The 12,648-nt window shown below is 49.9% G+C and overlaps 5 protein-coding genes across 5 annotated transcripts; 4 read left to right on the forward strand and 1 right to left on the reverse strand.

Annotated features, from left to right (window-relative positions):
* Nucleotides 1–197: 197 nt before the first annotated feature.
* Nucleotides 198–1,031, forward strand: ASPSYDRAFT_90976 (zinc finger MYND domain-containing protein; the record flags this gene model as incomplete). The annotated part of the gene is made up of 1 exon (XM_040852415.1): nt 198–1,031. The coding sequence occupies one exon, from the start codon at nt 198–200 to the stop codon at nt 1,029–1,031; it is 834 nt and encodes a 277-aa protein (XP_040701497.1).
* A 701-nt stretch (nt 1,032–1,732) lies between these two features.
* On the reverse strand, nt 1,733–2,316 carry ASPSYDRAFT_1180148 (uncharacterized protein; the record flags this gene model as incomplete). The annotated part of the gene is made up of 2 exons (XM_040840355.1): nt 2,034–2,316; nt 1,733–2,008 (listed from the first exon to the last, which is right to left on the reverse strand). Exons 1-2 carry the CDS (start codon nt 2,142–2,144, stop codon nt 1,733–1,735), a joined length of 387 nt encoding a protein of 128 aa, XP_040701498.1. The 5' UTR covers nt 2,145–2,316.
* Nucleotides 2,317–2,363: 47 nt separating this feature from the next.
* Nucleotides 2,364–4,368, forward strand: ASPSYDRAFT_90977 (uncharacterized protein; the record flags this gene model as incomplete). Its single annotated transcript, XM_040852416.1, has 3 exons — nt 2,364–2,869; nt 2,919–3,729; nt 3,796–4,368. 3 exons carry the CDS (start codon nt 2,364–2,366, stop codon nt 4,366–4,368), a joined length of 1,890 nt encoding a protein of 629 aa, XP_040701499.1.
* A 588-nt stretch (nt 4,369–4,956) lies between these two features.
* Nucleotides 4,957–6,141, forward strand: nimX (cyclin-dependent serine/threonine-protein kinase CDC28; the record flags this gene model as incomplete). The annotated part of the gene is made up of 4 exons (XM_040842354.1): nt 4,957–4,993; nt 5,098–5,606; nt 5,660–5,823; nt 5,880–6,141. 4 exons carry the CDS (start codon nt 4,957–4,959, stop codon nt 6,139–6,141), a joined length of 972 nt encoding a protein of 323 aa, XP_040701500.1.
* Nucleotides 6,142–7,734: 1,593 nt separating this feature from the next.
* ASPSYDRAFT_59160 (calpain-like protein) lies at nt 7,735–12,504 on the forward strand (the record flags this gene model as incomplete). The annotated part of the gene is made up of 8 exons (XM_040849648.1): nt 7,735–8,172; nt 8,233–8,419; nt 8,473–8,737; nt 8,786–9,046; nt 9,101–9,206; nt 9,259–9,450; nt 9,501–10,549; nt 11,181–12,504. The coding sequence occupies 8 exons, from the start codon at nt 7,735–7,737 to the stop codon at nt 12,502–12,504; spliced, it is 3,822 nt and encodes a 1,273-aa protein (XP_040701501.1).
* Between the last annotated feature and the right edge of the window lie 144 nt (nt 12,505–12,648).

A 12,648-nucleotide genomic window follows, 5' to 3' on the forward strand; every position in this document is an offset into this window, starting at 1 on the left:
CTTCGCTTATGCCCATTGCTTCACGCGCCAGTCCCTAACAAACGGTGTTCGCCTTCTCATTATATTTATCATCTCACTCCTTTCCACGCCTTTTCCTTTTCCTCCTTCCATTCTTCCTACTCTAGAAGCGGTCACCGATTTTTGAGCCCTCTAAGAACATCATCAGAGAAACACTTGCACCCTCAAACCCACCCACGATGTTTGATATTACCTGTACCGTCTGCGCTGAAAAAGAGTCCAACGACACCACCTTCGTGTGTTGTGCAAGATGCAAGACCCAGTATTACTGCTCTCGCAAGTGCCTGGAGTCAAACTGGGAAAGCCACAAGAGAACCTGCTGCGAGAACTCCGATTCTAGTTACGACTCATTCAACTCTTTGGGCAATGGCCTCTGCGCTTCAATGCATTCCCCTTACCGAAGGCTCCTCAACCGCACCTGGTTGCATGACCGCCCCAAAGAGGAGGTCTACAAACTCCTCATTGATGCCTATCGTCTTTACCGCGACGACAGGTCTGTGCTCACTAGACAAGTCAGCCCGGACGGTATCTACAGAGGGGTTTTTGACAGCCGTGATGAGTTTTGTCGATTCCTGAACCTTGCGGAAAGTAGACATGGCCTGCTTCCTAGCTGGTGGTCGTACCAAAACACCGGCGAGTGTCTTTCCAGAGGGATGTGTGACGATTGGAGTTGCTTGGCTGTCCGCGTCAACTATTCGGGAATTATTGAGCACTATAAAGATACTACATTCGCGTCTCAGCTGAAGGTTATTGCTCGTCAAATCTACGGAGATATGGGGAAGGGCGTTTTAGGGGCGCTTGTGGAGCGGTTCAAGGCTCTGGAAGAGGAGCTCATGGGCCGGGAGAAACGGTTCAAGGCCCCGGAGCAATCAAAGGACCTGGAGGAAGAGCTCGAGGGCTGGGAACGACGGCTAAACGCCCTGGAGGAGCGTTTCAAACGCCTGGTGAAGCAGGGTATGGACCCCGAGGCGTTGAATAAACTGAAGGAGCTGTTCGGGGACCTGAGTTTGTGATGTGCAGATGGAACATGGTCCAAGCAGGCAGGCAGTGAGCATGTAAAGGCTCTTGGTTAGGTCTGTACCGCTCATTCTATTGCCAAGTCAGATGGTAAGTCATCCATGCTACAAAAAACGCTGAAGTGCGCTGATCATATGTTTAATATTCAGTCTCCTTTGACCATTTGGGCGAGCTACAATGCAAGGATAAGGACTTTCCTTTGCCACAATTCTATACTTTACTCTTACAAACGGCCACAGCATCATGGTAAACTGGTTCAAGTTGTACCACCATAGCTTACTTCTATCATGTACCTTCAAATATGTTGTTTTACTCCGCATAATAAGTAGAATGTGAGTTTAATTTGCATGTAAATACACTGTCCGTAGCTTTAAGCTTGGATGGCACACATCCCAATGCAGCCCTAAGCGAAGGCCACAATATCTCCTTCACCCAAGTATCACAATCCTTGCACGTAATGAAATGCACGCTGCTACGACCTCGATTTCGTGATCCCTGTCAAAACTCCACCATGTCAATTTTAACTATATACACCTTCCAGAAAGATTCGCCCCTCAAACCCAAGTTCATCCCCTCCAAAAGTCCCTCAACCTCCAGCACTCGAGCACCAAGCTCTCAGCGGCTCCCAAGTCTCTGAATTTGATTACACGCCAGCTTGGCAACCTCTGATCCAACTGGCCTCTCTTAAAAATCCCTCTTACATTCCTCCCAGACAACCGCGCAACCTTTTCCGGACTCGGATCGGCCGCCCAATATCGGCAACGTTCTGGTTTACATCGAGTTGCTCAGCCTTGAGACTGTGTCTATTCACAGCAAAATACCAATTACGACTGTCGACCGCCATGAGGATGAGCACGCGGGCGCCTGGGCAGCCATGCCGGTTAACTGTCGAGAGGGTCATGGCGTGTGACTCTTGAACTCCGTTCAATCCCAAGTGCTTTGTTGAGCTCAGTGCAAATGACATGGTTTTTTTCTGTATTATTTTGACCAGGACTTACAGTTTTATTTGATCTTTTGAAGGTGCCACATGCTAACTGCTGCGGTGCGAAAGCTATGTCGCCTCCTTTTGCTTGTGGTCTTCTGCTGCCATTTCCATCTCCCTTGCTCATTTCTTCGCTGCGCTCTTGCCATCTACAATGCCTAAATCCATCATTACATCAGGACTGGAATTGCCATTCATTATCCCAAACCATTCCTGTTCACTCCTCTTCTCGTCGGTACTCCGTCAACTAAAATTGTCGGAATTTTGGAATTCGGATTCCGATTTATCATTGGCAGCACCTCTCTGGCTCCAGCGCCAGCAATAAAGACCTCGCCCAGCTTCTCAAATGCCTAAAATTACGAAGAAATCTACAGTTCGGGGTCTCAACATCATCGAGAGACTTCCACGCGAAGTCTTCCACATGATGGCTCACAATGTTAGTTCTCCATGCACCAGCGCCAAAGATAACGCTGACCCTAGGAAGCTGTATTGTTCAAAGGACCGTGCACGCCTCTCCCGGGTTTCCAAGCGAGTGCACCAACTCATGGTTCCCCTGTTGTACGAGAAGGTCATCGTCTGGGCTCGAGAAAACGACTTGCGAAAACCGGCTATACCCGAAACAAAAACATATCTCAAAAGAGACGGGACCAGGATCAGCTTCGAAAGCTTTAAGTACGTCAAGGACCTACAGTTTGTTGCGCCGGTTAAGTTCTTGCGACGAAACAGATGCGGTAATGACGCAGCAAAAAATTCCCTCCATGGCGCATCGCATAACAGGGCTCAGCAAAATTTGGCTAAACATGTTCTCGGTGGATTTGGAAATCTTGGCAAGGACTCTCTGCGGAGCTTTTCGTTGGTGTTCATATCATGACTGAGCGGAGTGGTTGCTGACCAGTTCCAGATGGAATCTAGGATGCTGTATTCCCGATGAGGTACTTGGCGCCTCAGGATACATACCATCAAATCAATGCTCTATCCAGTCCATATCGTTACTGACCGACGGTACATGCGAGCGAGCAGTGGGAGTAGCGGGGCTTCCCAAATTGAGGCAGCTACGCTTCCTAACCTGGAAAGGCATGTGTCCAGGAAATATGGACATTCTTCTGGAAGCTATGAAAGCAAACTCGGCTCATCTTGTCTACCTTGACCTTGATGCAGTCTACAATCAGTCTCTGGAATTGGACAATCGCCTTCAATTTCACGAGTTCAGGGGCAGTCTTTCCGCACTGGCAGTGCTCAAATTTGACAGCCTACGCCATCTATCACTGTTCAACATCCCGCTCGCATCGACTGTAGACGAAGCCATGGCGATCGCCCCCGTTTTCGAACAGCTGGAGTCCCTGAAATTGCTACACTGCCCCGGCTCTCCACGGCTGCTAACAGGGCTCGCAAAATCAGATCGAGTTTTCAAACTTCGATCTTTTGAGTTTGCGGCTAACATACCTGAAGCCCTAACCACTATAGGGCATCCGATCGAGGCATTTCTAAGCTCGTGCAAAGGCCCTGAACGACTATTTATTTCGACAAATCTACCCATCTATCTCCCGGCGTTCTTGTCCCTATTTTCAGGTTCGATGAAGCAGCTGGTTCATCACCCCCAACTGGGAGTACCACCCCAGGATTCCCACCCAAGTTGGTGGGACCTTATCGACTGTGGGCTCAGAAAAGCGGCGTTGGAAGGCGTTGGGCTTTTTGCTAGTCCCGATTCCTTGGTAAGCCCTAATCGGGATATATTCGCCTTTACTCCTTCCTAACACGAGCCGATTAATCATCTTTAGAAAGCAGAATTACAGCCCATGGCTGCAAAGCACACTTTCAAGCTTCTACATTTCCGCTTCACTGGGCGTTATCAGCAACCCGGCGAGGAGACCTTGGATCCATACCTAAACCGCATTCGTGACATTTACGCCGCTAATGATGCTAATGACAACGAGCCACGGCCTATATATGAACAGCTACTTCGCTTCGCAGAATGGGCGTTTGGCGCAACCGGTCTTCCTAATTTGCGTGTCATCGCTTGTGGTGACTTCTCCCATGGTGAGCGTTATGAATGGACACAGGTTGTCCTTTGCCGTGATTCATCAGGGACAATGCAACATTCGCAGCCTCAATTATTTCGAATCTTAACACGAGACGAATATGAACCAGTCTTGGGACAGATAGACGGAGTCTGGGAAATTTTGAATGCCTGTGCGACGGAGCCCACCTTCTTTCAGAACGGGGTACTTGGCCCTTCTGGTATTAATTTGAAATCAGACACCACTGTTAAGAGCGTGGGTGAGATGTCGGGTGATGGTACAGTGACGCGTAAGGACAGCGCAGATGCTATTATGGAGGGTTATCCTATTTAGTAGAGCACCGTCAGCTTATAGATCTGCTTGTGCGAAAAATTAAATACGGTGAAGCTTATTACTCCGTAGACTGTGTTTGTCTCGTGTACTCCGTATGTTGTTGGTCAAGTTGCTAATCGCCCACCGCCTTCCCAAAACGCGGGTTTGTTTGTGTACAACTGCAATTAGTTGACCGCCTTCGTTTCGTTCCCCCACCAGGAGGGCCAAAACGAAAACCATTCTCCCTCAATTGAACAGGAATTCCCCGACTCGACCGACCAGGTAAGTAAATTCAGCTATCGTCGGATATCGTTAGCCCTTGATTGGGATTTGGGTCTCTCCCCTTGCTCGCCCCGCTCGATATACCCCCATCCCTCGCAGACCCCATCGAACCCTGTCCTCCGCGGCGGTTGTTTTTCTGCGCCTTTGTCCCCGGGCAACATCACGGCCTTCATTGTTGCCGTGCAGTCGAACTTGTGACTTGTGTCCTGCACCCCACGACGCTGGTGGACTCTGCCTCACGTCGCACTGGTTCCAATTCCATCGGAGCTCGGCAAAATACGATCGTACCGCGTCATTTTGATAAGTAGCGGCTGTTAAGTGATCAACATGGAGAATTATCAGAAGATTGAGAAAATCGGCGAGGGTACGTGACAACTTCAACCTGTTGCGGCTCTAGCACTGGCCTATATGGGCATCGGTCGTTTTCTACCCAATGCATCATTTGTGCTGACTGCTGTGCGCCTCTAGGAACCTACGGTGTCGTTTACAAGGCTCGTGAACTCACTCACCCGAACCGCATTGTTGCATTGAAGAAGATCCGACTCGAAGCTGAAGATGAAGGCGTACCAAGCACTGCGATCCGCGAGATCTCTCTGCTTAAGGAAATGAACGACCCGAACATTGTTCGACTGCTCAACATCGTCCATGCAGATGGGCACAAACTGTATCTTGTTTTCGAATTCCTTGACCTCGATCTCAAGAAGTACATGGAAGCACTGCCGGTTAGTGAGGGTGGACGCGGCAGGGCTTTGCCAGACGGTTCCTCTCTCAGCAGAAACTTGGGCCTGGGAGATGCGATGGTCAAGAAGTTCATGGCACAATTGATTGAGGGTATCCGTTACTGTCACAGCCACAGAGTCCTACACCGTGATTTGAAGCCTCAAAACCTCCTGATCGACCGTGATGGTAACCTGAAACTGGCCGATTTTGGACTGGCAAGGGCATTCGGTGTTCCCTTGAGAACCTACACACACGAGGTATTTCCCGCTGTTTCATGATAGTAGGAGTCGGTCATTAACGCTCTCCCTAGGTGGTGACGCTATGGTATCGATCCCCTGAGATTCTTCTAGGTGGTCGCCAGTACTCCACCGGTGTGGACATGTGGTCTTGCGGTGCCATTTTTGCTGAAATGTGTACTCGCAAGCCGCTGTTCCCTGGAGATTCCGAAATCGATGAGATCTTCAAGATCTTCCGGTATGATCGCTTTTCCCGGTTCAGCACACAAATACAATCTAATCTTCAATCCTTAGACTACTCGGTACTCCCGATGAGGCCCTCTGGCCAGGAGTTACCTCCTTCCCTGATTACAAACCAACCTTCCCCAAGTGGAAGCGTGAAGAAACACACAACCTAGTTCCTGGCCTCGAAGAGGATGGTCTTGACCTCCTGGAGGCCCTGCTCGAATATGACCCAGCCCGTCGCCTCTCAGCCAAACAGGCTTGCATGCACCCCTACTTTCAGCACGGCAGTTCGTACTATTCTGGTCGCACCAGACGCAACGGCTTTCACTGAATGAATGACTCATGAGTTTCGTTTATATGTAATCTACGTTCGTATACCAATGGCTGTGGCCGACAGGGGTTGAACCGGGATTCTTGCAGGTGGTGACGATGCGGCTGACGTTAATTCTTGGGCCGACCGGCTTCACCCCTTAATCCCGGCGTCCTGTTACACTGTACCGTGCCTTGTTTGTTTGCTCTCTCTTTTATTTCTTTTGTTCGGGGGCGTTCGTTATGGAGTGACTTGGCAGGAAAGAAATTAGGCTATGGATATTCCAAGGACTTTATTTTTTCTTTTCAGGTGTACCTATTTACTGCAGTGCATACCCATTTCAACTAAGTTCGTAAGCAGCGAGGGAAGTGACAGAGGAGTGGCGGAGAATGATGGGAACTGATTAGATGCGTCCATATTGCCCAGGGCCACCTGCACTCCTGCAGTCTGCGGTCCGACATGGAGGGCCTTTTTTTGTCTTTTCGCCAGTGCGGCAGTGACTCCATCTCGGCACGTGTGTCCACTGTCTGGCCCCTCCCGCTCCGCCCACTCCTGGTTCCAAGGTTCTACTACTTCCATCACTCAACCACAAGTTGTCGACATCACGCATTATCTAGCAGCACTGACGTCCGCTCCTTGTATTGATCGATGGGACCTCCAAGCGACTCTAACGCTCCTTTGACATGATGCGAGGGAGGGAAACGGCTCGGGCAACGCCGGCCTCGCGACCTTCTCGCATTCAGCGCGTGATTATTGGCTGACGCCCGTTCAGCCCTGCCAAACCCGTCCAGCCTTCAGCTCGACCCCCGGCACAGCCTCAGGCGACTAACAATCTTCAGGCAAGGTCTTCACGAAGTTTGCGCTAAATCATGCGAGTTTAACAATTTGGGAAACTCTCCTCCGGCTGGGAACCAGTCAACGTCTCAATTGCGAACGCCTCAATCGCTGGCTGCGTCCGTCATCCGGGCACAGTGAACTCGTGTCTTCCTTTCGGCGACCAGTCAGGTCGTCTGTCCCCTCATGCAGTCCGACCTTGGAGACGCAATTATCCAGCCTTTGGCCAGATTCCCGGCTCACAGAGTTTTGGCCCCTTGGTCTCCGAGACACCACAGCCCGTCAGCGTGGTTCTAATGGGAAAATACAGGGTTGGTTTCTAAGAATTCGACGTATTCGTGTTTAATAATTGCAACCGTGAGGTGCTATTTTTTCTCACCCATGCTCAGCCCCGGCTGATCAACGTGGGTTCCTTAGCGGGCCATAGGCTCGTCAAGCCAAGCATCGTCTGCATCTGAAACACCGAGCGACCTGCCTGTCGGTTGTCCAGTCCGCGCTGAGAGTCCAGAATTTAGTCAGTCATGCCGATTGGCTGGCCGTGATATTGGATTTCTGAGTAGATCGATGTCCGCTCGAACCACTTTTACTCAGCCGCCAAAGCATGCGGGGCTGCAACGGGCGATACCAGCTTATTTGAGAACGGAGCTCACGCTGTTCGTCTTCGTTTCTCTACCAACAATTTTCCCAACTTTTTTCTCTCTCTTATCCTGAACTCCAATATTCTTTGTTCCATAGCGACATCTACTAGTTCCTTCTCGTGTTCATCTGCCCTTCGCAACCATGGCGAATTTGGATGTTGAAGATGATTATCCAGACATGGTCTTCACTCCGCCGCTGTCGTCTCGCTCCGGTAGCAGAATGCGACCTAGACAGCCACCTCAGGAAAACTTGAAGCAATTCTGGGAGCAGTTCAATTCCAGGTTCCCAGGTAAAGTGTACACTGTTCTGCCAGACAACCCGTATGCTCGTTCCAAGGCCGCGCGGATTCCCAAGGGGGTCGTCAAGGCGCAAGGTGCGGGGAAGTCCTATGAACAAGCTATCAAAGAATGCTACCGGGCCGTCGAGCGAATCGCAAAAGAATGCAGGCGTCTCAATCAGCGATACACCGATCCGCATTTCGATATCGAGATGGACCTCAAAAATGGGCCGCGAAACTGCTTGAACGGCCTTGACAACGATAATATGTATATGCATCCTAAGGGTGTGAAGAGGGTTACTGTAAGCTGTCACACATTACAGACGTAAACGACAAAGTTAACAGGCCATCCGCGATTTTAGGAGATTTTTGAAAAGCCTCAATTCTATGTTAATGGGCCGACCGCTTCGGATGTACGCCAAGGGCGTGACGGCGACTGTTGGTTCATGGCTGCGCTTTGCACCATGGGAAATAAAGAGGAATTGATACACAAGATCTGTGTTCATCGAGATGAGCAGGTCGGGGTCTATGGTTTTGTATTCTACAGAGGTGAGTGAAGGTTACCAGAAGCAGTCGGTACAGTTATCTAATATGATTTTTAGACGGCGACTGGCAGCAATGTATTGTGGATGACAAGCTCTACCTACGCGCCGCTGACTACGACGAGTCGGTCGATGAACGACCCATATGGGACGACATTAACCGAAAGGACGCCGAGGAGGAATACCGCAAAGTTTTCCAAACGGGTTCGCGGGCACTTTACTTCGCTCAATGCGTTGATGAAAATGAGACCTGGCTTCCTTTACTGGAGAAGGCGTATGCCAAGGCGCATGGTGACTATTCAGCCATTGAGGGTGGCTTCGTTGGGTAAATCTTCCTCGTGAATTAATTATAACTTCGCTAATCTTTTTCTAGTGAGGCAGTTGAAGACTTGACTGGCGGTGTCACGTCTGATATTCTTACGAACAATATCCTAGACAAGGATAGGTTCTGGAATGAGGAGCTCATGCAGGTCAACAAGGAGTTCTTGTTTGGCTGCGGCACGGGCCTGTACTCGGATTGGCTTACCCCGAATCATCCCAGCCCTCCAAAGGACAGGAAGGGTATTTCAGAAAATCACTCCTACTCAATCATGGATGTCAGGGAGATTGACGGAGTGCGCTTGGTGAAGTTACGGTATGGAAAACCAAGAATTTACCCTAGTCAGCTTCGCTAACAATAACTTATCAGGAATCCATGGGGAAAGAAAGAATGGAGTGGCCCATGGAGCGATGGCTCCGAGCAATGGACACCTCAGTGGATGGAGAAGCTTGACCACAAGTTTGGTAACGATGGTGTACGTCTCGCTGCCCTGAGAGTGCTTATTTGTACTGACTCTGAGATTACAGTTCTTCTGGATATCATACGATGACCTGCTGAAGAAGTATCAACACTTCGATCGAACACGTCTGTTTGGACCGGAATGGACAATTACGCAACAGTGGACGAGCCTGAATGTTCCTTGGTCCGCAGACTACCATACTACCAAATTCAAGCTGAAAGTGACGAAGCCAGGCCCCGTTATTCTCGTTCTATCCCAGGTTAGTCTCAATTCTGCACTACGCTTCAAGCATAGCTAACATCGAAAAAGCTGGACACACGCTACTTCAAGGGCCTCATCGGGGAATATAACTTTGTCTTGAAATTCCGCCTTCAGCGGGAGGGTGAAAACGACTATATTGTACGAAGTGTCAACAACTGCCTTATTTCTCGGTCCACCAATGCAGAAGTCGATCTGGAACCTGGAACCTATCACATCCTCATGAAAATTACGGCCTATCGTCAGCATGATGCTGTATCTACGGAGGACGCTGTCAGAGAATTAGCACCTACGCGACGTGAGAAGCTGGTGCAAATTGGCCTCTCCTATGACCTAGCCCACGCCAAGGGTATTGTCATTGAAACTGAAGCGGAAAGGGAAGAACGTGAGGAGCGCGAACGCCAACGAAAGGCAGCAGAACGAAAGAGACTGCGCGACGAGACAAAGAAGAGGCTGCAACGCGAGTGGATTCGCGAACAAAAGATAATGGCTCGCAGAATGAGAGCTGAGGAGCGACTGGCCGCAAAAGCGTCCAGGCTCCATATAAACGGCAAGAGCCCGGAGCCTGAAACCGAGCGCGTACTTGAGGACAGTCCCGTGGAGTCACCATTGGATTTGAACGGTCACACAAACGGCGTTGACGCCAAGCCGGTGAAGAATGGCTCGGTCCCGAGCATCAAATTCGATGAAACTCATGCACTACCTACACCCAGCTCTTCACGCGATACATTCTCCATGCATACCAGTCGCCATCGCTCAACGAATTCCATCAGCCGTCAGCGCCGCCACACCCGCAACCGTGACGCTGAGCTGCTGGAAGGGTTCGAGTTTGACTCGGAGATCGACATGCCCCCTGAAGAGCCCGTGACAAGAGCTCCCAGTACGCAAACGTCATTCTGCGATGATCTCGCTTCCCAAACTGACCCGTGGAACGCGGTCTGTGTGGTTGGGATGCGGGTGTACTCGAAAGACGAAATGCTGTCACTTGAGGTCGTCCGTCCTGTCCCGGAGTTTGAGCCCGAGGCAGCGCTTGACATGGATGATCCAGCAGTCAGTGCAACTTCAGAGAAGGGATCGCGACTATTTGCTATGCAGTTCGAGTGAATGTGCCATATTGCTATATTATTTACTATGGCTTGTTTAGAGCGCTATGTATAGGCCTGGTTTTCCTGTTGTCTTGCGTTTTGGCGTCCAAAATTTACATATAGCGTGTAACACTCTCCTATTTAATTTGAAAGCCGATACACATTTTCAATATACAATTCTTTGATTCAAACCCAACATCTTTCCATTTTGCAAAAATATAGTCCGTACGGAGTAGAGAGCTATGGCTGTGCTAGGGATAATGTGGCTAATACTTCCTAAAGCAGCTTAGCGCCTATCCATTTCACTACTCATACCGTAGTCTCATGCTATTTACCTGCGCCTCGGCTCCTTCAACCATCTGGCCCAGCACCATGACGATACGGTGATATGCGACATTTAGGTCCATCAATGCTTATATCACTTCGGCGCGTGCGGCTTTGCAGAGTCTCTCAAGTAACATATCGGATACCTCACGTCGCACCGAGTCTCCGTTGCCACCAATTCTTTGGGTCTGCGAGGTTCGCGTCCTCGTACACTCGGGATGTCTACAAAGTCCCTGTTGGAGGAAATGGATATGTTCCCCTGAGGTATATATTATTCCCTCTTCATAATAGTCAGCATAATGATGATACTAACTATTGACAGTGTGGTTCAACCAAAGCCTGTGAATTTGGCGACTGCGAATGTAATTATTCGGCTTCCACAAGGGCCACTATTCCAGAGTTTGCCGACAATTGAAACTGGGAATGATTCATCTGTCCCGGCCTTGGTTAATGAATCGAAGAATGTCCCGTTCCGCCATAACACGGACAACATTGTTGCCGCAAGGGTGCTGGCGGACGTGACGTCTTCTATTGTGGTTACCATCGATTACCGTTTGGGTGAAATACCATATGACGAGGACCAGGTTCCGCTACAATTAAGAGTCGGCGATAACACACAACCAAGGAATTTATATTACCACTACCCGACACCGGTTCATGATACACTAGCTGGATTCGACTGGGTCATGCAGAATCTCCAACCAAAGCGCATCGGCCTCTTCGGCACACATATCGGAGGCTCTCTAGCCCTTATGCTAGCGCTCACGGAACCTCGCTCTGTTCATTCAATGGCTGCCCTAGACCCTGTTTGCGATTGGACTTCCTTAGATGAATATTGCACCGCATCTCGTGACGCCTCCAGGAGACGACAGGTGCCAAAAGATTTGGTTCCCCTACTGGAAGCTCGGGAGAGACTTTTCGCGACACAGGAACGATACTTTGATTCGTTTGCCTCACCGATGCTGTTCCTCCGCTCGCCTGGTAAGTATGTTCCAAAGGCGTTTCCGAAATACCTTACCGGGCCCGAGCATCCTATCCCTGTTCGGGTGTCGAATGAGCATGACGAAGAACCCGGCGATTTATGGGACGCATATATCCCAGATGACCATCTTTACGATAAGCTAGAAGAGTTGAACGTCCAGCACCCAAATCATGACAATAACCATCTAGTTCGTCGCCGCAAAGCCCTCTCCCGATGGCCTCCATACGGGCTGGATTACGGCTCCAGTGGACCACCTGGTAGGTATAGCCGCCAACCTGTCGAACGCCTCGAAGTTTCCCTGCCCTGGGTCCGTCTTTTCACCCATCAACATTCCAAACAGAGCACAAACGAGCCCACAGACTCAGTACCGGAGAGCGAATCCGCTGATCATCCCGACCATAAACATCCGAAACGCAGACGAAACCAAAACAACACGGTCCTCTCCAATCAGGCTGCTGATATGGTAGACGTCATGCGCCGGGCATGCTTCTGGGGGAGGGAAAGTGGGTTCGGCAAAGATCGAGTCACCCTTTCCCCTATCTCTGTTCCTCGGGAATCTGAAAAGTCCAATATCGAGCTAGGGTCCGAGTCTAACGAAATACTCTTCCACGCCGGTAGATGGCTTGCGGAAGTTCTCGATTCAGATTCAGATAGCACTTCGTGATACCCTATATTAATACAATAGATATGTGCTCCTTATACAGGCATTTGTGTAGTAAACCATCCATGCCACTCGTCTCCAAGGATTTCCTCCCTTTGAACACTACACTATAACGGACACCAGTGGGTCAATTAAAAAATACTAAAA

Source organism: Aspergillus sydowii (assembly GCF_001890705.1).
Source record: "Aspergillus sydowii CBS 593.65 unplaced genomic scaffold ASPSYscaffold_7, whole genome shotgun sequence".
In the NCBI taxonomy this organism is placed as follows: Eukaryota; Fungi; Ascomycota; class Eurotiomycetes; order Eurotiales; family Aspergillaceae; genus Aspergillus; species Aspergillus sydowii.